Raw genomic sequence first — 23,441 nt, 5'->3', positions numbered from 1 at the left:
ACCCCCCCAAAAAAAACAAACAGGATGACTTACGAGTACGTATGCAAGAAAGAGACAGGGCCGTCCACTTTTCAGTTTCAGTGTAATTTATTAATATTCCAACAGCAGCATAAAAAAGTAAAACAAATGTATTTACAATGTATTTATCCCAACACACTCTCAGACGGATGATTTGTTTACATGCTGGTCTTACTCAGTCTAATATTTATAATCTGATTCAACACGAGGTAAGCTTGCTATTATTAGATGATGTAAAGCTCTTCAGAGTGTATAGAACAGATTAACGACCTGTTGTGATGATGAATCTAATACCATGGTACTTTGTTCGAGTGATGGTCATGACACCTTGCAGGGAACTGATGCTGAGTGTGTGTGTGTGTGTGTGTGTGTGTGTGTGTGTGTGTGTGTGTGTGTGTGTGTGTGTGTGTGTGTCAGATAGACTCAGCTCAGCATGCCTCCTCTCATGTGTCCACTGTCACTCAGCCCGTGCTCTATGAGTTTGATGTCTTCCAGGTCGTCTTTGATGACGCTAATCAAATGACTTAAACCGTCCTGCTGCTGTTTCAGGTGCTGAAAGTGAGAGATAAGGAAAAAGAGTGTAAGTTACTGACTTTCAACAAGCAGATCCCGACATGTAAAGTTTAATGGCTCTTTCTCAACATTCTGTCATTGCAGTACCGGAGCGCCTCGAGGCTGTATGAGATCGCCCATCCTTTTTAATAGTACACTTAAGAATGTAGAAGAGTCAGCCTAACAATTACATAGTCATAATTTCTGATGATTTATTGTGCTGACTGTGTTTCTTTGTGCCACAAGGAGTCCCTCTTTCTAGGAATTGTGGAAAACCTTTGTCTTTTATGTTTTTTGTTTTTTTTTAAAGGATAAATCCTGTAACAATCAACAGCTTTAAGATTGAGCAGAACTGTTCGTACGAATATCTGGGCATACATAGTGACACTAATCTGAACTGTTCTGCCCATGTTGAAAATCTTTAGTGTAGTATGTTTACATTTGACACTGCAAAAAACTAAATAGTTCAAAGTAATTGGAAGGAAGGAACAGCTGCCATTTCAGGTCTCAAGTGCCGAGTGAACAGCCTGTGACAACAGCTTCACCGACCTACGTAGAGACTTGAAGCCGTCTCCGGAACGTCTTGGTTTCCTTTCAGGGAATTATCTTGTCGTTCAAATTTAGGAATACCTCCAAGTCTGTAAATACCACTACAGGGGGCAGACTTTAGATAAGATGCACTGTGTAAATCGCGCTGACTGACTTGTTTAATTTCTCTGAGAAGGTCGGCGTCGACGTTGTAGCGCTCTTCTGATCTCACAGCTCCAAAATGATTCTGCATGCGGATTTGGGACATCAACTCATTCAAACGACCCTGCAAGAAAAACAGCATCAATTCTGTTAAATATCATGAATGACATTTTGTAATCAAATGCATCAGTAAATATATCTTTATTAGATTCTAATTATTATCATATAATAATAATATTACATCCCTACAAAGTTGATGAAGCCCGCTGTAAGTGAAAAGTTATTGAGCATTGTCAGTGTGCGCCCGCTACAGTTGAGACACTTACCTTGAACTGTGTGGGAGCGTTGAGCTCTGACTGAATGGTGTCTAGCTGCACCCTGAGGTGCTCCTCATCCACTTGGATAGCGTAACCACTCTTCCTCTGAATCTCCTGCTTGATCAGCACCTTCAGGAAAAATTTCAATGAGTAAAACAGTTCACATTACAGTGAATAAATGACTAAGCCATTGGGAGATTAAAAAAAAAAAAAGAGACACTCACAGAAACATACATACATTTCACTGCTCTCTAAAAGGATAACGTGAAAAATCCAAACAGTCTCATTGAAATGTGAGGCAGCTACCTGCAGCACCCTGTGGGAGAGATCCATCAGCTTCCTCTTGTACTGGGCGATCTTGGCCACTGTGGTCGCCTGGTTCTTTTGTAGATCGCTGATGTCACTTGAGATGATCTGCAGGAGCAAATGTGATTTTATTGAATTTACTAAAACGAAACAACTCCCTGTCTTGTTGCTTCACCTTTAAACATTTCATTTAGATTAGGTGGTTATTCAATATCCTGTCGATGCATAACAAGTGGTGAGTTACCTTACTAGCATCTATCTAGTTAGCTATATGAACAAAACGTTGTGATTTAGTGTCTCCAAGTCTTTAGAATTCCTCTTGCAGCAGTGTGTGAATCATGTGTTGCTTTTTAGGCCTTTTGGCAGCCAGCATGAAATGAACATCTGTGTTCTCCGTCCTTGACACAACATCTCTTTCAAATTCTTTCCTTGGTAATCAGAATGCACTGCCTCAAACACCAGTGAGACTTTTTTTTTTTTTTTTTTACATTCAGAGAACTAAGCAAAAAGAGAGCACAGTGAACTCTCTTACATCCACTCTGGTCTGGTGCTGTTTGGTCATCTGCTCCTGGATCTGCAGCCTACGAAGCAGCTCTTTAAATCCCACCATGGGCACTGGGATCAATCTGGAGAAAAAGGATTTTGAAAACATTAATGAAAAGTGTCAAAGTAAGGATGCAGTATTTTATGAATTTCTTTTGAAACAAACAAAATAAAAGTTAAATGTATATATTAGCAGACAAACCAAAGGGGGGAAACTTTGCTTTAATGCAGTATATTATCAGGATTGTGTTCTACATTGTTGTTCAGCATGACAATGATCCCATGAACAAAGCTCATGCATTAAAATCCTTAACTTAGAAATGAAGAGTATATTGTCATACGTTAAGCCAAAACAGCCTCTTAGCCCCTTCTTTAAAATATATGTTTGCATATACTGTATACTTCATGTCAATCATCATCAAATCAGGGATTGCCAAACATGACTTATAGACACTAGAATGATGCTAGCTCTAGTATACAAATATTGATTGGTCAAGGTGGGACAAGTGTTTGCATAGTCTATAATAGAGGATCTTAGTCTCTTGGTACTTTTTATGGAAAGTCTAAAATAGTTATTCTGAATTAGCTTACTTCTCAGGGTCTGGGTTGTCCACTTTGGCCTGCTCCCAGATTATAGGGTCCACTCCTGGTGAAAAGATACAACTTACTCCGTAACAGCTGAAGACGTTTAAATCCATAAACATTGATTTATAGAATTAAGCAGGAGGGTGAATCGAATGTTTACCTGCAGGAGCATTTTGCAGCAGCTGTTTGAGCTGTGCTGGAGACAGCTCTGTGCGCGTCATCGACATGGCCACCCCGATCTGTGTCAGCTGGGCCTTTATGTTTGCCTGCTCCACGTAACCGAAGAGGGTGGTGGCTGGTATCCGCTTGGAGGTGCCATTAGGTGAACGCTCCACCAGATAAATAATCACCTCCGTCCTGAGAGACCGAAGACTCGTGATTAAGACCTCACATTTGTCAAAGATGAATTTGTTTATTATCTTTTACAATTTCTGCCATCAAGAAATGATCAAGGTTGTACTGTGTGACGTGTTATAGGAGCTTACTGATCACTGGAAAGAGCTTTGACCCCATCCACATTGACAGTGAGCGACTGGTTGCTTCCCAGGATCTTGTGAAGTGACTCGACCAGCTGCTGCTGCAGAGCTCGCACATCGGCTTCCTTTTTATTGAGAACCAGGACCACAAAACCATCCTCATCCTTACTTACTGGACTGCAGCTGTAGCCCACCGCCTAGCCACCAAAAGATAAAGAGAGGAATACATTTTTATACAAATGAACCAAACAAACCTTGCAGCCACTTTATCAAACTATGCGGTGGTACCTTGAACCTGCAGAATGGATTCTCCTGCGTAAAGTCAACAGCTGGGTTGTTGTTGCTGTAGTAGCCCTTCCCAGTGCCCCAGTAAGCCTGTAGTTGGTTCCATTTTGCAAGGATGGAATCCCGCTCATCGCTCAACAAGGTAGGAGCTGACAGGGCAGTGACCTGCTGGTAAAGCTGGGTGGGCTGGGGCTGACCTTGCTGCTGGATCTGCTGACCAAACAAGCCTCCTGGTACGAGAGAGAAAAGGGAACATGACGAGAGGACAGATTTTCTCATGCGACACAATTAAGAAAGTCCTTCATGTCATTAATGACAATAAAACCAAGTGTGTTTTTAATCTAAGATCATAGGCTGCTATTTCTGCTTTAACTGTCTGACTGATAGTGATAATAAAACTTTATTTGTCACGCACAATTCAAAACCAGAGTTACAAGTCGCCCAAAGTTAAATGCAAGGAGACAAAGATGTTCATATCATATTAAGACGTTATGGTTGAAGCATGTTCACTTCCTGATTGCTGTCTCCCTCTGCAGTAACAACAGGTGTACAGCAGGGTGGTAGAGTTATTGTGTAAACCAGCTCTTTGAATAGATATTATCGCACGCAAAGAAAGAACAGAACTTTTGGAGATATGTTGCAATCTTAGTTGGCTTATCTGACTGTGTTTTAGAAGATCTATTATTTGCATAATCATCAAAGCCCGTTTCATTTATCCTGTTTTATTCATAGACTATATATAAAAATGGACAATGTGTCTCCATCTCGTCCCATTGTTCAAAAGTGAAGCCAAACTACCCTTCATTGGACACTGGCGTATTATACAGGGGATGTTATTTGGTCGCTCAGGTCAGTACAGTCACGGCAGAACAGATTCTGATGACGGTTTGTAGCAGACACTCATGGTTATGAAAGGAAGCGTGGTCACTGTTCGTCCTCGTGTCTGTTAAAAAAACGCTCCAGAAGCCGCACTTCAAGTCAAGCTGTCAATTATGATGTGACATCTGATCTTTTTAGTATTAAAGAACTACTCAAAACGTAACCTCTAAGATAAAATAAAAACTGAAAAAAGTCTCATAAAAGCTAATTATGATCATTGAACAATTTATTTGACATGTATCTCGGTTTTATAGTTTGACTATACTGCAACCAATAGGAGGAGGAAGCTCCAAATATTTCGGCTTTTATTTTAGGGTACGGTTGTGTTGTCCATCTCTTTATACAGTCTATGGTTTCACTAAACAGTTCATGTTGGTTTGAAGAATGTCCTCCCCAAAGCACGTCATTTCAGATTGTGTAAATAAATGACAGAAAACCACCTCAAAGTTCTGAAACATTGATTGGGTCGTACTACTAAAATTCATACACTGAAATGTACCTTGCTGCTGAGTTGGCTGGATACTAAATCCTCCAAACCCACCCAGGCCAGTTGTTCCTAATCCAGCTCCAAATCCTGTTGCCCCAGCAGTAGTGCCAGCGCCGAGGCCAGATGAGAAGCCAAAGCCTTTGTTCTGCGTGTTACCAAACAGGCCTCCTGAAAATGGAAAAAAACTACATATAGGCTTAAGAAATCTGGTTAAATTAACAGTGTTTAGGAAACACACTGCCAGCTTTACAGGAGAAATTACTTGAGAAGCAAAGGGAAGGATTTCTGCACAGCGTGGAATGAGTGAGATATTTGACGCAGCTATTTGGCAAATTCACACAAACATGGGAGGGATTCAGGATGACGTCAAAAATCCAGAAAAAACTATTCCCAAATTTTTGTACCATTTACAAAGTTCTATCTGAATTATTTTGATACTTAATAATGAACCATAATGTAACTCAACTTTAATACTATACTCATCTCAACCTTTTAGTCTCAAATAGCTGTTCCGCTCGACTAAAAACAAATCCAGTCAAAGGGGGACTGCTGGATGTCCGCTTTGTAAAAACACACTGCTGTACCCATGGATGTTTTATTTACTGCTCATAACCAAAAAAAAGTTGCGGCTGAATGAAGCCATGCAGCAGACCTGTGGTACTGGAAGGAGCTGCAAAGCTAAAGGTGGACCCAGTAGCGTTGGCAGTTGTTGCTGTCGTCCCAAAGCCACCAAACGTACCTGAGAAACAACGCAGATGATGAAAAATGAGAAAAGTAGGCGACGCACAAAGATGTGAATGAAAAGGAGGAAATTGCTCACAATTTGACAGGTAACAGGAAACTTTAAAAAATTATGATTTTGCTTTTAGAATGAATAAAAGGCAAACCAGAATTTTTTCTTTCCATCCCGCATTGTTTTTCTCTCTTATATGAAAATCAGAAAAGCGCTTTTACATGAGTCAGATGATGTCAGTGCATGATGCAAAAGTTTGTCTCCTCATGCAAATGGAGACATCAAGGCGACACGTGAAGTGAGACAAACATTTTGAGATGAGAAAGAAGTGCACCATACAGATGTGAAAATGGATGTAAATGAGTGTTTACAGACACAGACTGTGCTATTTAATTAATCACAAAGGTCAACTACCTGTGCTAGCCAGGCTATTACCAAAATTGAAAACAGTGCCAGTAGTGGTTGCTGTACCAAAGCAACCCACATTAAAGCTGACTGCTGCTGGGTTGGCATTTAAACCAAACCCCCCAAAACTAAACCCACCAGCCGTGGTGTTTCCAGCTCCCAGCCCCCCAAATCCTGCAGCCAGCAGAAGCAGGCAGCGAGAAAGAGAGAATGACATGAAGGAGTTAAATGGTAAAAGGTCAGGCTTCACATAGGCTATAGACTGTATACAAGTAGTGGACACAGTGATAAGAAACGAGAATGCTTCTGACCCCTAACATGTTGTCCCTTGCTGTAATCATATAGAAAATGTGTAAAGCGCTTACTACTGCAAACTTTTACACCAAGAGGCCGCATCTACATCTTATATACAGTCCATGGCATCATTAAACCTAAAAACAGTCTTTTTATTTTAAGTAACTTTAAAGAGACGGAGCTAAAAAAGTGATAAAAAATGTACATGCTATGTCTATCTACTGTATCTTACCAGTGTTGGTGGAGCCAAAACTAAATCCTGTGGCCGGTGCAGCCGCAGTCGTGGTGGTTACCCCAAAACCAGGGGCTGTAAGAGCTGTAAAGAAAATGCAGAAATAATAAATGCAGATAGTTAAACTTCCATTTTTGTTTGTTTAATGTTAACAAATTACTTCTTAAGGCACCACTACACTACTGACAATAGGTGCATCCATTAAATTTATAATGACCAGCAGCCATAGCCTGCCTGCAGGACAGTAGAGCAGCTAGGATTACTTCAGGTGACGAGCGAGAAGAGATGCCCCCCTCGACCGAGGAGCAGAACTCGAGACTTACTGCCGAATCCGGACGAGGCGGCGGCGGCGGTGGTGGTCGTGGCTGCGGGGCCAAAGCCAAATGCGCTTGATGCAGTCGTTTTGGGACCAAATGAACCGAATGAAAACCCGGACGTGTCTTCACAAGAACATAAAGAGTGCTATGAGTGTTCGGGTAGTGACAGCAACTTTACAGCTAGACTGTTGTCAACAAGCCCCCTACTGCCGAGCAGGAGTTATCACAGACACTAGCTTGTATCCATTAAAGAGGACATACGATACCCTTTTTTCACCTTTTCAAAGAGTCCCCTGTGCTCTAAATGAAACATCTGTGCTGTGCTTTGGTCCAAATATAACATGAATCAAGCACCAGAGGAGGTTTGTGACCCTGTAGAAACTAGCTCTCTCAGAACGCTCTGTTTTGGTGCGTGTCTCTTTAAATACAATGAGACCCCCTGAGTTTTCCCAGTAGACATCACTCCTCTGAAGAGGTAATAAATATGGCAGAGCTGCACAAAAGTTTAGCTCTAGTCTGGAGGTGGAGTCCATGGGTGGAAATATCAGGGGAGGGAGAAGCTCACTTGTGATGTCACAAACTTGTGATATCACAAACCAAGAAAATTTGAAATGAAGCATTTTTCATTGTGTGGTAAGACTTTTGCAGACCAAAAACAAATGCCTGGGTGGATTTATTTCACATTTTGTGAGTCAGTAGACATTCATGTTACACAAATAAAAAAATAAAAAAAAAAACACTGTAGAAGTGGATTTCTCATAATATGTCCCCTTTAACCAAGCAATAGCAACTTCAATGATGTGAGCGCTTTTAGTGCAAGCTTATTAAAGTACTGACACAGGGGTAAACTATCGACATAGGTAGGTAACCATATGCTTCTGACACAGAAAGCGTTTTACCAGTTAGCATGTAGCCGAAAGTAGACGACAAGATGAGCTTACAGATAGAAGCTTAAAAGCGCTGCAAGTTCACCCTTTATATCTAATGATAATATGATTAGCTCTCACGTCATTAAAATAACCATAAATGATATTTAACAGTACTTACTTGCTCCTGGGTTACCCGCGGCGCCGCCAAAACTGAACGCCATGTTTACAGACAGGCTTACCCGGAGACCTCTTTTTCTTCTTTTTCTTCTGAACTAGGCTTTCATCAACCAGTGCTCCCGCTCACTACCGCCACCTGACGGCTACATCAGTGATAGCCAGCTACAATCAAAATACGGGGGTCAACGGTCAACAATATCTGAATTTCCATTTATTTTACAAACATTTGACCCAACAATAAGAGAAAAAAAACGTTATAGAATAGAAGCACCCGCTTTTCTTTCAATATATAAGAAACAACAACTTATAGTACGTACGTATAGTCTGCTTAACTTGGCACTAACTCACTCACAAAAGCAGAAGCCTTATAGTGGTATATACATTAATTTATTTAAGTCAATCAGCAATAATGATAGTTACAGTAGGTCTGGGTATCCTTGGATAATACGTAATTTATCTGAGAACCATATGGTTACAACGTTCAGACTTTTTGGGCTGACTTTTCGACTTCCCAACTCGGAAACTGACTTCCCCGAGCAGCATGTGAATGCAGCACTATTCAGAACAATCGCACAAAACATCCAATGAAAAAGCGAGTATTCTGATTGACATCTTCACGGACAAATAGTAACGAGCCATACAACCGAGTGAGCCAAAGGGAAGAAGGCAGACGATTTAGTGGATGAGTTTTGTCCTACAATGGCTGCCGTCGACAGGAACTGTCATTTCAGGGAGACCAAAACACCATTCAGACGGAAAAAAATGCCTTTGAATTTATACTGGACTTTCACTGTTTTTATCCTTATTGCAAATCGGTGTTTGGCTGAAGACGAACATGAAATGGAGGAATTTCTGAAGCGCGAGTTCTCCCTATCCAAGCCTTATCAAGGTAACACAGTCCCGTTACACACACACTCACATGGGGCGACAAGATGTTTCTAGAAGAAATTTTTAACAATCAGTGTTTTTAAAAAAGGAAAAAAAAGGTTATTCTACATCTCATTAAAAGGCTTTTAGTCTGTTGTATTAATGTGTAATAAAAGCCCTTTTGTAAATGAAACATACTCCATAATTATCTCAAAAACCTTTACCCCGTGAGCTTGTTTTATATTGCTGTAGCCCAATAATAATAATAATAGCATATATGTTTTGTCGTCAGTTTCAATAAGCTCCTTTCTTCTCTTTATAATGGTGTATTTGTGTGCTCAGGTGTGGGATCCTTTGGCTCCTCCCACTGGGAGCTGATGGGGGATGCCATGGTAACCACGGAGCAGGTGCGCCTCACATCTGACATGCAGAGCAGGCAGGGGGCGGTGTGGAGCCGTATGGTGAGTATCTAGAGATTCATAATCCAACTTTAACCCTAAACGGTAAGGTCATTAAACTTATAGGAGGATAATCAAACCAAAAATGTTCTTATTTTTATTACAGTAGATCCGAGCTTTTGACATTATTTATACTGGTGTGTTTTTTCCAGCCCTGCCATCTGAATGACTGGGAGATGCAAGTGCACTTCAAGATTCACGGGCAAGGAAAGAAGAACCTGAATGGTGATGGGCTGGCCATTTGGTACTCTAAGGAACGTATGCAGAAAGGTACTGTACAGTCGAGCAACATCAAAAAAAAATTGTAGTGTCCCTTTCCGCAGAACATCTTTCGTCAAACTGCTTTTTAAATAAAAGGAACACAGTTATGGAACTCATCGCTGGACCAAATGCATCCCTACATTCATCACATTAAAAAAAAACAAAAAAAAAACAAACAAACGAGCAATTCAGCAACAATCTTGCTTGCTTATTCAGTTTTTACACTTTGCTCTCTGTATTTTATATTGTGTTCTCACTGTACTATTTTCTTACTATTAATTTTAATTTTCCAATTTTATCAATGTTAGTCTGTATTATTATTGTTTAACTATTTGTAATAATGTTTTTATTTCATCTTAACTAAAAGCCCTACTAGGGACAAGTGTTGTAAACTAGCCTTGATGAAAAACACTATGACACATACATTAGATGATTGTTCAAGTTTATCTATGTTTTTTGTATCTGTCCCTAATCAAATAAACCTTAAATAAATATAATACAAAATATATACATGCCATTAGTACGTGGAACATTTTGGTAACATGAGAATCTAGTTGTTGCATATTATTTTTACTGTGGTTTCACATTTTTTTACAGGTCCTGTATTTGGCAATATGGACAACTTCACTGGTTTGGGTGTGTTTGTGGACACATATCCCAATGAGGAGAAACATCTGGAGGTATGCGGAATCAGCTCTGTTTAGATTCCACATTTTGTTAGAAAAGAAAAGTGGAGTTTAGGGAAAGTGCCGGCCGTTGACTGAAGCTCTGGCACATTTTTGTAAAAAAAGGCTGTCTTTGTGTTCTTTTGTGCAACCATTTGGAGAAAGGCGCAGAAGAAAAGATATACTGCTCGCACACAGGTAAAAAGCTCTTTGAATATTTGACTCCAACTCTCCTTCTTATCCCAATACGCAGCCTCCACTGGTCCCAGAGCATTTTTCTCTGTCTGTAAACACACCCTTACAAATAACACAACATGTGTGTGTAATCTCTCCCTGCATGGATGCTGTGTTGTCTTCATCAGAGCAACATAAACTCTTTAAATGGATATAAACGAAAGGATGAAGTGCAGATTATTTGTATATAAACGTCTTCAACTTAAATGAAATTCAAGAAAACTCTTTCCATAATGGTTTAATTTCTTCATGCAGCGTGCTGCGGAAACGCTTACATGACAATACTTCGAAGGGGTATCAATATAATCCAACGTAAAGAAGATAACTTTGTGATGTGAATGACGTGTTGACTCTGTAAAAAGTCAACTTTGTCTCTTCTGTGACCACAAGAGGATCTTCCCCATCGTTTTGGCCATGGTCGGGAACGGCACCATCAGCTATGACCATGAGAGGGACGGTCGGCCCACGGAGCTCGGCAGCTGTAGCGCCATGGTGCGCAACCTCAAACATGACACCTTCCTCTTCATCAGATACATCCGACGCCGGCTGACGGTGAGAGACGCACACTTTGAGCCCTGTCTTCTGTCATATAGGTTGACTAGACTCAGTTTGACTTGCTGAGGGTTGCAAACATCTAGAAGTGTACCTAGTGCCGACATTGATAGCACAAAATAGAGAAACATTTCAAGTCTAAAGTGCAGTCATTGGTGCACGGTGAACACTTGTGTTTTAAGAGGAGCTTAGATGAATGACAACTTTTATTTGATCTATCACTCAGGAAAAAAGCATTTCTGTTGTGTAGCATCGAGTAATGTAATAATGCTGGGCAACCACATATACAATATATTTATAAATGACAAGTCTATATTCCAGGCTCTTAAAACAGCTGTTCATACATCAATCCATGTCTTTTATTTTAGAGGATTGGACTTTTTGATGACTTTTTATGACTTTGTAAACAGTTGCCAAGGTTTCCCTTCCTAAAATAGACGTTGGCTCCGTGCCTGCCTCTCTTCTTCAGGTGATGATCGACATCGACGGGCAACATGAGTGGAGGGACTGCCTGGACGTCCCCGGGGTTCGACTTCCTAAGGGCTATTATTTCGGAGCGACAGCCGTCACTGGAGACCTCTCAGGTAAAGAGCTTTAAAATGACATTTGTTCTCACTGTGAACTTGACGCATCAAAAACCCCTCAACGCCACGGCCACAGGTAGACCTTTATGGGAAACACACATTTAATTCTTGTAGGTGTTGTAAAATAGACAATAGTGTATATAACGTGGAAATAAGTATAGTTGTGTTTCTGGTAACTTTAGAAAAAGCCCTTATATATCACGAGAAGCGTTCTTCCACAGTCTGGGTCACCTCCTTGTTCCAACAACTGGCTTTGCGTTCCTTCTGGGTTCCCCTCTGTGATTGGAATGGGAGTAAGTGAGGTCATTTTAAGTTGACTGCAATCTGCTACCTCACCTCTAGATGCCACTAAATACCACGGTTCATTTATGAAACAAACGTTTTGCATTTACCGACCCTTCCTCCTCGTCAGTCTGAGACACTTGAGTCAAAGAGTGTATCGTTTAAAACAGATGGTTTCGTATTTCTAATTAGCTAAAAACATTCGCAGTTCATTGTCTGATTCTTGATTTACAGACAACCATGACATCATTTCCCTGAAACTCTACCAGCTGACTGTGTTGAAGAGTAAACAGGAAGAGGAGGAAGAAGAGGAGGAGATAACCATACCCAGTGTTGACAACTTTGAACTACTGCGATGTAAGGAGCCAAAAAAACACACGTTGTTGTATTACACGAGTGTCCGTTACTCTTCTTCTCTTCTCCTTCATCTTCTTCTCTTCTCCTTCATCTTCTTCTCTTCCAGTGGTTCCGACGGATGAAGGGATGAGTGCAGTGGCTATTTTCTTCACCGTGTTCTTATCCATGCTGGGTTGTATCTTCCTCATCGTCATCGGTGTGCTCGTCTACAACCAATGGACCGAGAGCCGGCGCAAGCGCTTCTACTGAAAGAGACGCGGTGGTGATATAGTAAAACGCTGTGGCGTGTGAGCCCGGCTGCACTGACACAACAGGAAAACATAACTGGGGAACAATCGAGCTGTAGGTTGACACTATACTGGTGGAGTCGATGTGATGTCTGCTACGACAAAAGCCATCTTCCAATTACGCTAATCGGTAGTCATGAAGCAGTAGGAGGACTGTGTTGCCTGACGCGCACCAACTCGGCCTTACCAGCTCCACCACTGATCGCGTTTCACAGCGAACATGCAGACACATGTCACAGGACTTTATTTTCTCTGACTGTGTGCTCCATATGACCTTCTCTGAGATTGTTCAGCTGGAGGATGTTGTTTTATAGGCTTTTAGCAAAATCAGTTGTATGACAGTATCCATTGTGACCCTACATGTGCTCCACATGCAGTTTGACTTGAGCCAACCAAAAAATAACCGACCTGTAAAAACTATTGTGATCTGCTTCGTAGCTTCTTGTGAGCCGAAGATGAATCTTTACTCGTCTTTCTTTGCAGTTAAGAAAAAAAAAACAATTCAGTGCTAAGTTATTAAGTTTTGTGAATGAACTTGATAGAACATGGATGTGTGTTTTCTTATCCTGTAGGTGAAGTATGCATGATAGTGAATGAGGTACGTGAAGTATTAAAGACGTCTACACACAAGGCGTTTGTGAAACCGTCACATTGGTGCATGTTTAAAAGACGTTGTGCTTCAGGGAGAATAATTTCAACAATCTGACAAAACATTTGGTTCATATTTCCCTTCCTCAGTTTATGTAAATACATAAAAACAGTTAAAGCAAAATATTCTGAATATATTTAATATATATGCATTTTAATGTCTCGTTTGCACCGGAGGGCTGAGACTCGTAATTTCCCTGAACTCTTTATTTTTTTGCACATTGAATACTCAAAAAGGCCTTTTTGTTTGTCTTTGTTTCTTTTTATGTTGTGTGTAAAAACACCACCCTTCATGTTTTTACTATAAGCTGAACAGACATGCTGGTTTGGCCTCAGGATGCTGTTTGACTTGTGTTGTGTGGATGTATGGATGTTCAGAAAATGGTTCCAAGCCTCTTGAAAGCATCACATAGGTTTTATCTGGTGCTTGGACTAACTTATTTCTTACAGCCACTTTGACAACCATCCTACCTTATTCGTGTTCTTTTGTTTCATCAACTTGTCTGATTTGTAAGAAACCTGTCTGCCTCATGTAGCCATTGTGCCCCACCAATGTTTTGTTACTTTGTCCAGAACTTATTTAATGCATCATTAAAAGAAAAAACCAGACATACACTCATCTTGTGATTAATGGCAAGCTACATATACAGATGAAGACTTTGTACGGAAACGCATCGGTTGTTGATCCGTATGCTGCTGCTGCTGCTGCTTTACCCAGACCATTCATACTTCAGAGGACACTCAGTGTGCTAAACTTCCGTTTTCTTTTTGTTCGTGTACCTGACGCGTTCAAACTGTTTGAGTGTGCTCCTTTTTTGCTGTTTTAAGCTACATATACACACCATTTAAAAACAATTTGACATTTGAAAAGTTAAATCATTTAAGTATCAGCCAACTTTGGATTAACAGTTCACTTAAGGAAACATTGTGATCAGAACATTTCAGCTCTGAGTTCTTTAAATGTTTGGATGTAAACCGCGTCTCCAACAGCATTATATCGATCCTACTGGGTGAAACCCAGTTTGCCATCTCAGTGTACAACATTCATTTAAACATCACACAGGAGGGACTACTATATCAGCACAGCTGTGATTAGGTCAAACTAAAGTAATAACAGCCCTGCTGCATTTACAAATAGCAGAAATAATGACTTATTTTTTTCCACTAACAAAACTAGTTCCTAGATGTGATTTGACCTCCACTTTTTTAAATAAACACTGTGGCACAAGTGGGCTCGCCCCCTGCATCCTGATTTTTTTTACTCCATCCTCTTCAAATAAAAAAAAAAACAAGGATTCTTCCCAGGCTTTACAAACAGACATCTTACATGTACCAGGATCCTGTGAAAAGCAAGCTGAGGTTAAATGGATGAAATGAAACAGACTTTTTGTTAAGAAATGGGGGGAAAAGCATCCAGTGCCAATGATTGTTTTATTAAAAAAATAAAATACAAATGATGACCCAACAAGAACACCGCAGACGCCTTACTAAAACAAGAGCGCTTTTTTTGTTTGTTTTTTTATTAACCATCATTCAGCGCTTTCATTTTGTTTTTCTCTCTCAGTTTGGCTTTTTTAAAGTTAGTAGGAAAACAAAAGCAAGAAGAGTCTGGTCTGTGTTTGAAGTATCCTGCTTCCTTCTCAAACTAGGATTTTGACAAAAAAAAAAGAAAAAAAGAAATCCACTTTACTCAAACGTAGCACCTCCATGTGTTCGGGTGATTTTATTATTGGTGGTGACGGTAAAAGTACATTGAGGATGTTGTGTGAAAGAAAGCATCACAGTGATTATGGGAATATTATTTTCTAATTCAGTGTTGAGGGGCCATCAAAACGTTTCTGCATCAACTTTCTGTGTTGTTTCATGTAAGCTGACTGTGTCCCGGGTTGAAGTCCTTCATACGTTTAGTATACAAAACATTTGAAACTGAAGTTACAACTGAGGATTAAAGGCAGTTAAATATCCAATCCGTGGAAATTCATTACGATGAAAAAAAAAAAAAAAAAAAAAAGAAACCTGTTGCTTCAACAGAGATCACCCAGATATTGAATTAGTGCAAAAAAAATGAGAGATGGAAAAGTAGCAAGACCAAAAAAATCCAACAAAAAAACATTTGAAAAAAAAAAAATCTCCTTTCTGCTGACACGACGTAATAATGTGGTCGATGATCGGGCCCATACGCCCGATACGAGTAAGTGGTTTAGGAGGCAGGCAGGAAAAGCACAAAAAAAGAGGGAATATATTTATATGTATATATATATATATAAAAAAAACTACAATTGCTTTTTATATCAAGCCCCTCAGCTGACACTACCGCATACACACCACATCATTTTTATAGCATTACAAGTATTTTTTTTTTTTTTTACATTTTCTGAAACAAATACATGTACACAAAGCAGATTACAGTCAGTGCCACACATACTCAGAGTTCTATTGCTTTTACTGGTGTCCACAGACAAATAATGGAGAAGGTGAGAAAAGGGGTCGCAGCATATAAAAGTAGGTTTTTGCATAGCCTCGTTGAGAAAAGTTACAGACACCACAGGGGTGTGTGATGCCGAAAAAACGACAGACAACGATGTGGAGGAGGAGGGGGAGTTATGAAACAAAACGACTGCTTTGGCTTTATGAGACTGAATGTGTGTTAATTTTAAACTCTAGCACTGCTTGTTAAAAAATAACCCCCTGAGAGTGGGAAACCAAACAGATCGTAAGCATGACAACAGAAACACGCGCAGCATGGTCATGACAGCGACTTTGGTTGATTATTATATCGACACTTCTGCATTCCTGTTTACAAGGGTCCAGATACGGAGGATAAACCCAAACACAGACAGCGTTAGCTACAGTTTCAGTTAGCGTGGACTCGCAGTTCACAAAGAAACAGCCGAGCGAAAAGTCCCATCACACCAATTACATGTAAAGGAGGGTTGAAAAAAATCTTAGCTAGAGCCTAGAACACAAACATACATGGTCATATACAATCAGCTAATTTTTTTTTTTAATATGAGCTCCACTACAAAATGAAAAAGGACATCCAACTCCAAACACGGAGCATGTTCACATAGTGGATCTCGGCAACTGTGGCTTCAAACAAACAGCACAGAGCAGACGAATCACTCGACACGATGGATGGATGTTTGTCCGCAACACATGACGGATATAGCCCTTAATCTCAGTAAACTTGAAAAACCAGCGAGGCATAGTCGTTGTTTGGCAATGGGAAAACTATGGACCTCCAGTTCAGTCATGCACAAAAGAATTCACATTCCTGCCTCATTCCCGCAACGCTCCCCAATGATTTTGTCTACAAATGTATACAATTAAGCATCATAACAAACGGGTTATAAAGTCATCTCTTCTTGGAGAAAATTTTAAAAAACAAAACACTACGAGGACAAATCAAAATGAATCTTAATTCATGCTTTCAAGTCAGTTCACATCACAAACTTTTTACGACCAGATCCTTGAAACCGAAACGGAACGAGCACAAACTCTGGTCTCGACAATCCATCATTGCCACAGCTGCTAACTACACACACAGTATTTAAGAAACTCAATGCAACCACGCACTCAGATACAAAAGCAATGCATGTGAAACGCTAGAGAACGTGACAGTTTACACTTTGAAGATGGTACTGGTTTTGAAACCACATCCTCATCTCCACAAGTGGAAGGAAAAAAAAACAAAAAAACGCTCTGATGACAACTAGCAGTGATCCAGAGCACTCTGCTCTGAAGCGATCGTGTTTGCAAGAATACAAAAGAACAACTCCACTTCAACTACACCTACTCGAATAAGGCAGAAGCACAACTCTTTCCTTATTGATTACACTGTGCCGCTTCACAAATCAAGACATTTTCTCTCTACTGATGCAGCAAGGCAGCTTGAGGTGCGCCGGTCAAACAATGTCTCTCATACGACGTCTGCTAGATGTGCTCACAGTGCAACAGCTCCTTTGGAGAAGTCAGTCATGTTAGTTCAACATCATATTACAAGGACCTGCTCTGGTCGCACACCTTTCCTTTAGCATGTTTGATAAGGCCGATGCAATGAAAATGAAACTAAGCTGTCTCTAATTTGAAGCTTCAGACAGCTGTTTTCTTTTTTTGCTCTGAATTGACACTGTCATGCACATACCAGTGCAATGTCTGGTTTAGAGGTCAAATATTTCCCCTGTGAGAGTCCTGACGGTGCTGAGAAATAAGTGGCGTTATCAAGAGCAGTACTCTGAGAGCATGCGTGAACCAGAATGACTGACCTGGCTCTAAACACACCGTATCCAAACAGATCTGAACATTTCTCAACAACTAAAGTCTTGCCCTATCTTGCAAAAAAAGGCAAATTTGTTCTGCACGTTTTGTCCTCTCTGACAAAAGCCGGTTAGGCTGCTTCGAATACAAACTGTACAGTATATAGGGCAAGCAACATGACATGCAAAGAAGCATGCAGTTATTCACAATAGATTCTGCAGCTGTGCAAACAGCGACAAGGCTGCGGAGCAGAGCCTGCATCCACCTCAACTTGCTGATGCACCCGCACTCTGTTGCCAACGGAAAATACCACGGCAAATCCCTTAGGCTGCCAGGAGCTACAGGGTCCGCAGACAGCCAGGACAGCCCAATCTAACCAGTAACCTGTGCTACATTAGACCATAGCATGGCTCACACGGTTGTAACAACGGATGTGTAACCACTGAAGCCTAATATCATTATGACAAAGTGAGGAACAACTAGCTAGAAAATGCCAATTTACTCAAACGTAATCACAGAAACCCATGCCTCATGCAAAAAAACACAAAAAAAACAGTGCTTCGAATCCACCTCATTGCTGTGCAAGTATTAAGATACATCAGCACTATAAAAATACACACGCACAATACTCAACCCTTACCTACTGCACTTAAACATCCAGTCACAAGCACATACGCACTCGAGCAGCCCATCAGGAGCTTTGTTGCGGTTTATAATGACATCTGTCAAATTAAACTGAAGCATAGATGGATATGAAGTACATCCTTTGTTTATGAAAATCTGAACTATTCATGTGTAGAATGGGCTAAATGCTGTCAATGCCCTTGCTGTTATAACGCAGTAAATGAAACATTCTAGCAGATCCTCCACAGGGACATTTTTTTGGATTAGAAAAAGTGGTGGCGTAGCCCTCTCGGCTATACTAATGAACTAAATGCAGTCAGAGACGGAACAGGAGCGATCATGTGCACACAGTGAATACATTATTAGAAGCTGGTCAACCATAACTTCCACCACGTTAATCGAGGGACCATTGGGTTGCAGACATCACTGTATGAAAATTATAAACGGGTTGTATGACATTTAAAACCCACAGACAAAATAAAAAAAAAATTAAAAAAACAACCTCCTTCCTGTCTCTCTTCTCTGCTATTTGAGGTTGCATAACACCCCCACCACTCTAGATGCAAAGAGCCTTACACTCTTCACACCAGAGGACAGCAGACACCGGTTGCCATGACCTCACAGCTGACATCACTGTGCAGCTGTGCCCTAGATCTAACAGCAGACGCACAGACTCTCAGGCACACGAGCTTTGGGGGGAAAACAAAATGTGTGCTCTCGCATTGATTTTTTTGAAGGAGTTTGCTTGTAAGTCCCTTGCTCCTCATGTGTGTGTGTGTGTGTGTGTGGGGGGGGGGGGGTCCACTGACAGTCTGGCATGTTCTTGGCTGAACATCCCAGTGGCAGTATAATGTCAGACAGATGGATGGCGGGAAATGTTCTGACCAGGGAGGAACAGTGAGACATAAACTGAAATATGAAGGCAGTGCTCGAGACTGTAGGAGCAAAGGGAATCAGTCATTTCTTATTTCATTCACAATCAATTGCTGCCTTCTTATGACTTCCTTTTGCTCAAAAAACGGACAAAATGGAGCATCAACATGTTTGCTGGTTTCCCTGCGAAGGAAACGCAAAGAAAAAAAAAAAGTCCACACAATGTGTGATTCATTTTTCCCTATTCAGCGCCATTAAGGATTAGTTGTCATCATCATCATAACGTCATGCCTATGTGTAATGTCAAAGAATTAAACATAGGCAGTCCCTGTGGTGATGATGATCTCCCTGTGTGAGGCAGAAAGCCAGGCTGGTTAGCTGATTAGTTGAGCTGCAGATCACACCATGTGGTCCCCAGTGCTGGTGCTGGCGGTCTGGCTGGGCAGCTCTGAGGTGTGCTCCTTCTGTCTGAAGGCTGGCTGCTGCTGCTGCTGCCCGGAACAGCAGTCTCTACCGCTGACCTTGCACATCCGGTTCTCCTCATCGCATTCCTCTTCAAGCCCTGAGCCCTCATCAACGTCCAGTTGGCAAACGCACACCTCGATCCCTGAATCACCGGTCACATGGCGCCGCCGAGTGACAAGCTCTTCGTCTTCCTCCTCGTCAGCTGCAGCCATCAGCGGGACTTCGACGTTCTCCTTGGCCGGATGCTGCGTTTGGATCAGCATCGACGCTGCTCCCGGGCCTGATGAAGAGCCCGAGGCCTGACCTTCCACCCGTGGAACTTCTTCCACCTGTGGTGGTGGTGGTGGTGGTATAGGATCGGATGATGCGTTGGGTTGACTCACTTGAGCAGCGATTGCTGGAACAGTCTCAGGAGGGTTTTCAGAGTAGGGAGGAGGCGGTGTTGGCGGGTGACCCACCACCTCTTCATAGTCAGGAAGCTTGCAGTCGTTCCAGAACCCTGAAAGTCAGCAAATATTTATTGATTGATATTTGGAAAATATGAATTCCTTTGCTCAGACTCAACAAAAAAATAGTAAAAGCTGTGATGTTGATGATACAGGCACTGTGATAAATACATGCAAATCCCACTGATTTGTTTGGATATATTAAGAAAAATAATAATTATGGGAGGCGTATTCTAAAACAAAATGTTCTAATGTTAAATATTTCTCTCAATAAACTAGCTTCCTAACTATAAGCTAACTGATCTCATCTAATTGTAATCCCAGCAGAGGGATTCTTGACAATAAACGCCCTGGTTTAATACAGACCGGTTGTGAAGATGCATTCAAAATGAAAAGCTGTACGAGTCCAGTCTGTGTACACACACCGTGAAGAGTTGTGTGTTGACATTAAGTGAAGCATGTTCAACGTGAGCCAAAGACTGACAAGTGTGCCCCTTGTCCCACTCCTGTGATATTAGTGAACACAATATCAAGTTTCAGCTAAGCCATCAAGGTCACATTTCTGCTGTCCCTCTGGAAACATTGGACCAAAACACACAAAGGTGACTCGCTGCTGAGCGTGACAAGATCAAGAGAAGGATCAGCACTTTCAGTTCTAAGGTTGTGACCCTCAGGGAAATGTGAACGTTTCATACAGGAAGGGAGAGCCGCTGCATCAAGGACCTTAAAGTCATTACTGTATTCAAAATGAAACTTTCAGAACTGTTGGTCTCGTTCTGTCTGAGGTGCTGAGGGGTGACTTTTTATAAAAGAATCTGGGATAGAGAATAACCTCTGAACTAAATCATGGAAGACCCAGCAGAAACTAAATCTCAAAAACAGTCCATGCTAACGTATGGTCCATGGGGAGATTGGATACTATTTAAATCATGGTTCACTTACTTTGAGAATTCTGATTTAAGATGGTGCTAATAAAGCATATAGTCTGGATCTAAACAAGTATTTAATATGTAACGTTGATATTTATAGGCATATATCCATCTGAGCGTGCCCTTCTAATCTGATAGAATGGGCAAGAAACAACTGGCAAATATTTTAAGAGATGTACAGACTACATCTAACATTGCAAAATGATAAGTATGGAATTGAAAAACACATGTCTTACTTAAATTGAGTGGTGGAGGAGAAATGAAGGAGCTGGAGGCTCCCTGATAGGCCATGAGACTAATCTCCCGTTGACGCTGCTCCTGCTGAAGACGCATCTTTACTCTCCGGTGTCGGTAGGCACAGCAGCAACTAAGCATGATGATCAGAGTCCATACCAACCAGAACCCTGTAAAAGAAATTGTTGCTCACTAAAAATCAAATCATCAACAAGCAACTGACCAAACTGCGAGGTTTTTCTGTGACGTCTATATATCCAGATGACATGGATTTGTGTTATTTGGGATCAAAATATCTTTCACTGCTGACTAAAGCAGTTTCCAATAATGAACATACAATTGTTAAAACAATTTTAATAAAAGGGTTATATAGGATATATTCTACAAATCAACATAACAGCATAATGAGTTGTAACCTTAAAATATGGCCATGAATGGGAAATGGGGATTGAATGATAGAAAAATATTGAAATAAATTAGTTAACGAAGACATGAGAAACAAAAAAAACCCAGTAAACTTACACCACAGCTCATAGTAGTATGTGCAGCACTCTCTCTCTCCACAGCAGTAGCCCATCTCACAGCGGTACTGCTCATTGTTTACCCCAAAACAGAACTCCTTCCCCTTAAACACACACAGGAGGTAAACACAGTGAATGTCTGAGTCAACACTCAATTCCACATGTTGGGAAAAAAGGGCTTTAGTCGACTTTCGAATTTTTGAACTCATCAACACTTTTTTGTTTTTGACATTGGGCTCATTTCATGAAATGTAACCAAGGCCTCTGAGATTTTTTAGAGCAGAAATTTGACATTTAGGCAAATTATTTAGTGTCACTGATAATACACCAGAATCAAAAAAAATATGTTTGTTTTTTAAATTAGGTCAGAGAGCAACCTGCAATATTACAAGAAAGAAGTTGTTACTGTGGCAAAGAGAAACTGTGTCACAGTAAATAAATTCAGGTAAAGGATGTAAATACTAATCATAAAATCGTGATAAATCGATTCAGAGGTGTCAACATTCACACGTGTACTCTGAAAAATTAATTGTATTAATATTGTGATTGTCAGCAGCTGTAGAAAAATAGTTTTTTTTAAATGAGGACAGAAGTGAGAAGATAACAGACAAGACAAAAAACGGTGTGCAAATATTATAAAAAGACAGGGAACTGCACAAACAATACAACCAACACGATGCAGCATTTAATCGACACCTCATTCACATCCCTTTTAGCGAAAAAAAAAAATAATTAAAAGGCCAAAACACAAACAAGTGAGTTTACAACCTCTAAAGAATTTTTTAATAATATTTTGTCTTTAGTCTCTCCCCTATTCAGCTGCATAAATAAAATACTAAATTGTATGACATGCATGTTTGTTTTAATACCGACTGACCAAGACAGTTTATAAAATCAACGTTTCAATAATGAAACAAACTGCAGAAGTCCTTTCAATAAACAGGTCAATTTGCCGGGTACCAGTTAGCATCGGCTAACGTTAATCTTTCATACCCTCGATTCAAACTCTTACGTTGAGGTTATAAAACAAAGGCTTTTTAGCGTCTATCTTTTTAAAACTATATTTTGAAGCTATAAAACTGTCGAATGTACGTGTTAACTTTCACTAACTTCGCGGTGTAAAGTAAACTAGCCCAGTTTCCCTTTGTGGTGGAGACAAAAAAAAATGCATCGGCAAAAGAGGCCTCCGACGGACGGAAGTAGCCCCGGCCTAGACTGGAAGCGACAGCCGACCCCGTGACACGTAGCAGCGGCTTACCTGCACCATACAGGCCGCGGTACAAAGAAGTCCTACAATGGATCCCAGTGCTTTCTGCGGCATCTTTCTGGGTCGTCGACCGTGGACGCGACGGGAATCATATAGTAGTCGGTCTAATCGACAGCTAGTTGAGGTGACTTCTGGTTGTAATTGTTAGTTAATGGTTCAGCCTGTCGTGTACAGACATGTTTTTGTTATTCCTTGACTCAGAAACAGCGTAAGTAATATGAAACGGAGACAGTTGCAGACCTCCAGGGGGCGCTGTGTGTGTGAAAACAGGATTTCATGCTCGAGTAGATATGCTCTTCTTCTGCTGCTTACTTGTTTATCGTCTTTTTTTCTGTTATTTTAGCGAGAATGCCATAAACTTTGAGCAACATTTGATTTTTTTCAAACCTTTAGTTGTAAAGCAAATCGTTTAACAACGATGCATTTCAATTTCTTAACGCAAGACATGGCAATGGCAGAGTAAAA

General features: G+C 40.7%; 3 protein-coding genes across 5 annotated transcripts; 1 reads left to right on the top strand and 2 right to left on the bottom strand.

Moving 5' to 3' along the window:
- Positions 1–67: 67 nt before the first annotated feature.
- On the bottom strand, positions 68–8,324 carry nup54 (nucleoporin 54). Of its 3 annotated transcripts, XM_079363611.1 has the most exons (15): positions 8,167–8,324; positions 7,126–7,242; positions 6,803–6,886; positions 6,286–6,450; positions 5,791–5,877; positions 5,151–5,306; positions 3,776–4,002; positions 3,497–3,684; positions 3,172–3,368; positions 3,018–3,072; positions 2,416–2,509; positions 1,884–1,991; positions 1,587–1,706; positions 1,274–1,384; positions 68–570 (listed from the first exon to the last, which is right to left on the bottom strand). In XM_079363611.1, exons 1-15 carry the CDS (start codon positions 8,207–8,209, stop codon positions 442–444), a joined length of 1,881 nt encoding a protein of 626 aa, XP_079219737.1. In that variant the 5' UTR covers positions 8,210–8,324; the 3' UTR covers positions 68–441. The 3 variants fall into 3 exon arrangements, with proteins under 3 accessions (XP_079219737.1, XP_079219735.1, XP_079219736.1); XM_079363609.1 differs by lacking the exon at positions 6,286–6,450 and having other exon boundaries at positions 8,167–8,318; XM_079363610.1 differs by lacking the exons at positions 6,286–6,450; positions 7,126–7,242 and having other exon boundaries at positions 8,167–8,313.
- A 379-nt stretch (positions 8,325–8,703) lies between these two features.
- lman2la (lectin, mannose-binding 2-like a) lies at positions 8,704–15,620 on the top strand. Its single transcript, XM_079364883.1, has 9 exons — positions 8,704–9,054; positions 9,375–9,493; positions 9,643–9,760; positions 10,349–10,431; positions 10,582–10,614; positions 11,041–11,202; positions 11,672–11,786; positions 12,303–12,425; positions 12,532–15,620. The coding sequence occupies exons 1-9, from the start codon at positions 8,865–8,867 to the stop codon at positions 12,672–12,674; spliced, it is 1,086 nt and encodes a 361-aa protein (XP_079221009.1). The 5' UTR covers positions 8,704–8,864; the 3' UTR covers positions 12,675–15,620.
- Positions 15,621–17,458: 1,838 nt separating this feature from the next.
- wbp1 (WW domain binding protein 1) lies at positions 17,459–23,411 on the bottom strand. The gene is made up of 4 exons (XM_079364885.1): positions 22,968–23,411; positions 21,711–21,813; positions 21,191–21,358; positions 17,459–20,078 (listed from the first exon to the last, which is right to left on the bottom strand). The coding sequence occupies exons 1-4, from the start codon at positions 23,028–23,030 to the stop codon at positions 19,513–19,515; spliced, it is 900 nt and encodes a 299-aa protein (XP_079221011.1). The 5' UTR covers positions 23,031–23,411; the 3' UTR covers positions 17,459–19,512.
- Between the last annotated feature and the right edge of the window lie 30 nt (positions 23,412–23,441).

This window comes from Symphodus melops (genome assembly GCF_947650265.1).
Source record: "Symphodus melops genome assembly, chromosome: 16".
Taxonomy (NCBI): domain Eukaryota; kingdom Metazoa; phylum Chordata; class Actinopteri; order Labriformes; family Labridae; genus Symphodus; species Symphodus melops.
The sequence above is the reverse complement of the archived record's forward strand: the minus strand, read 5'-3'. Positions and strand labels throughout refer to the sequence as shown.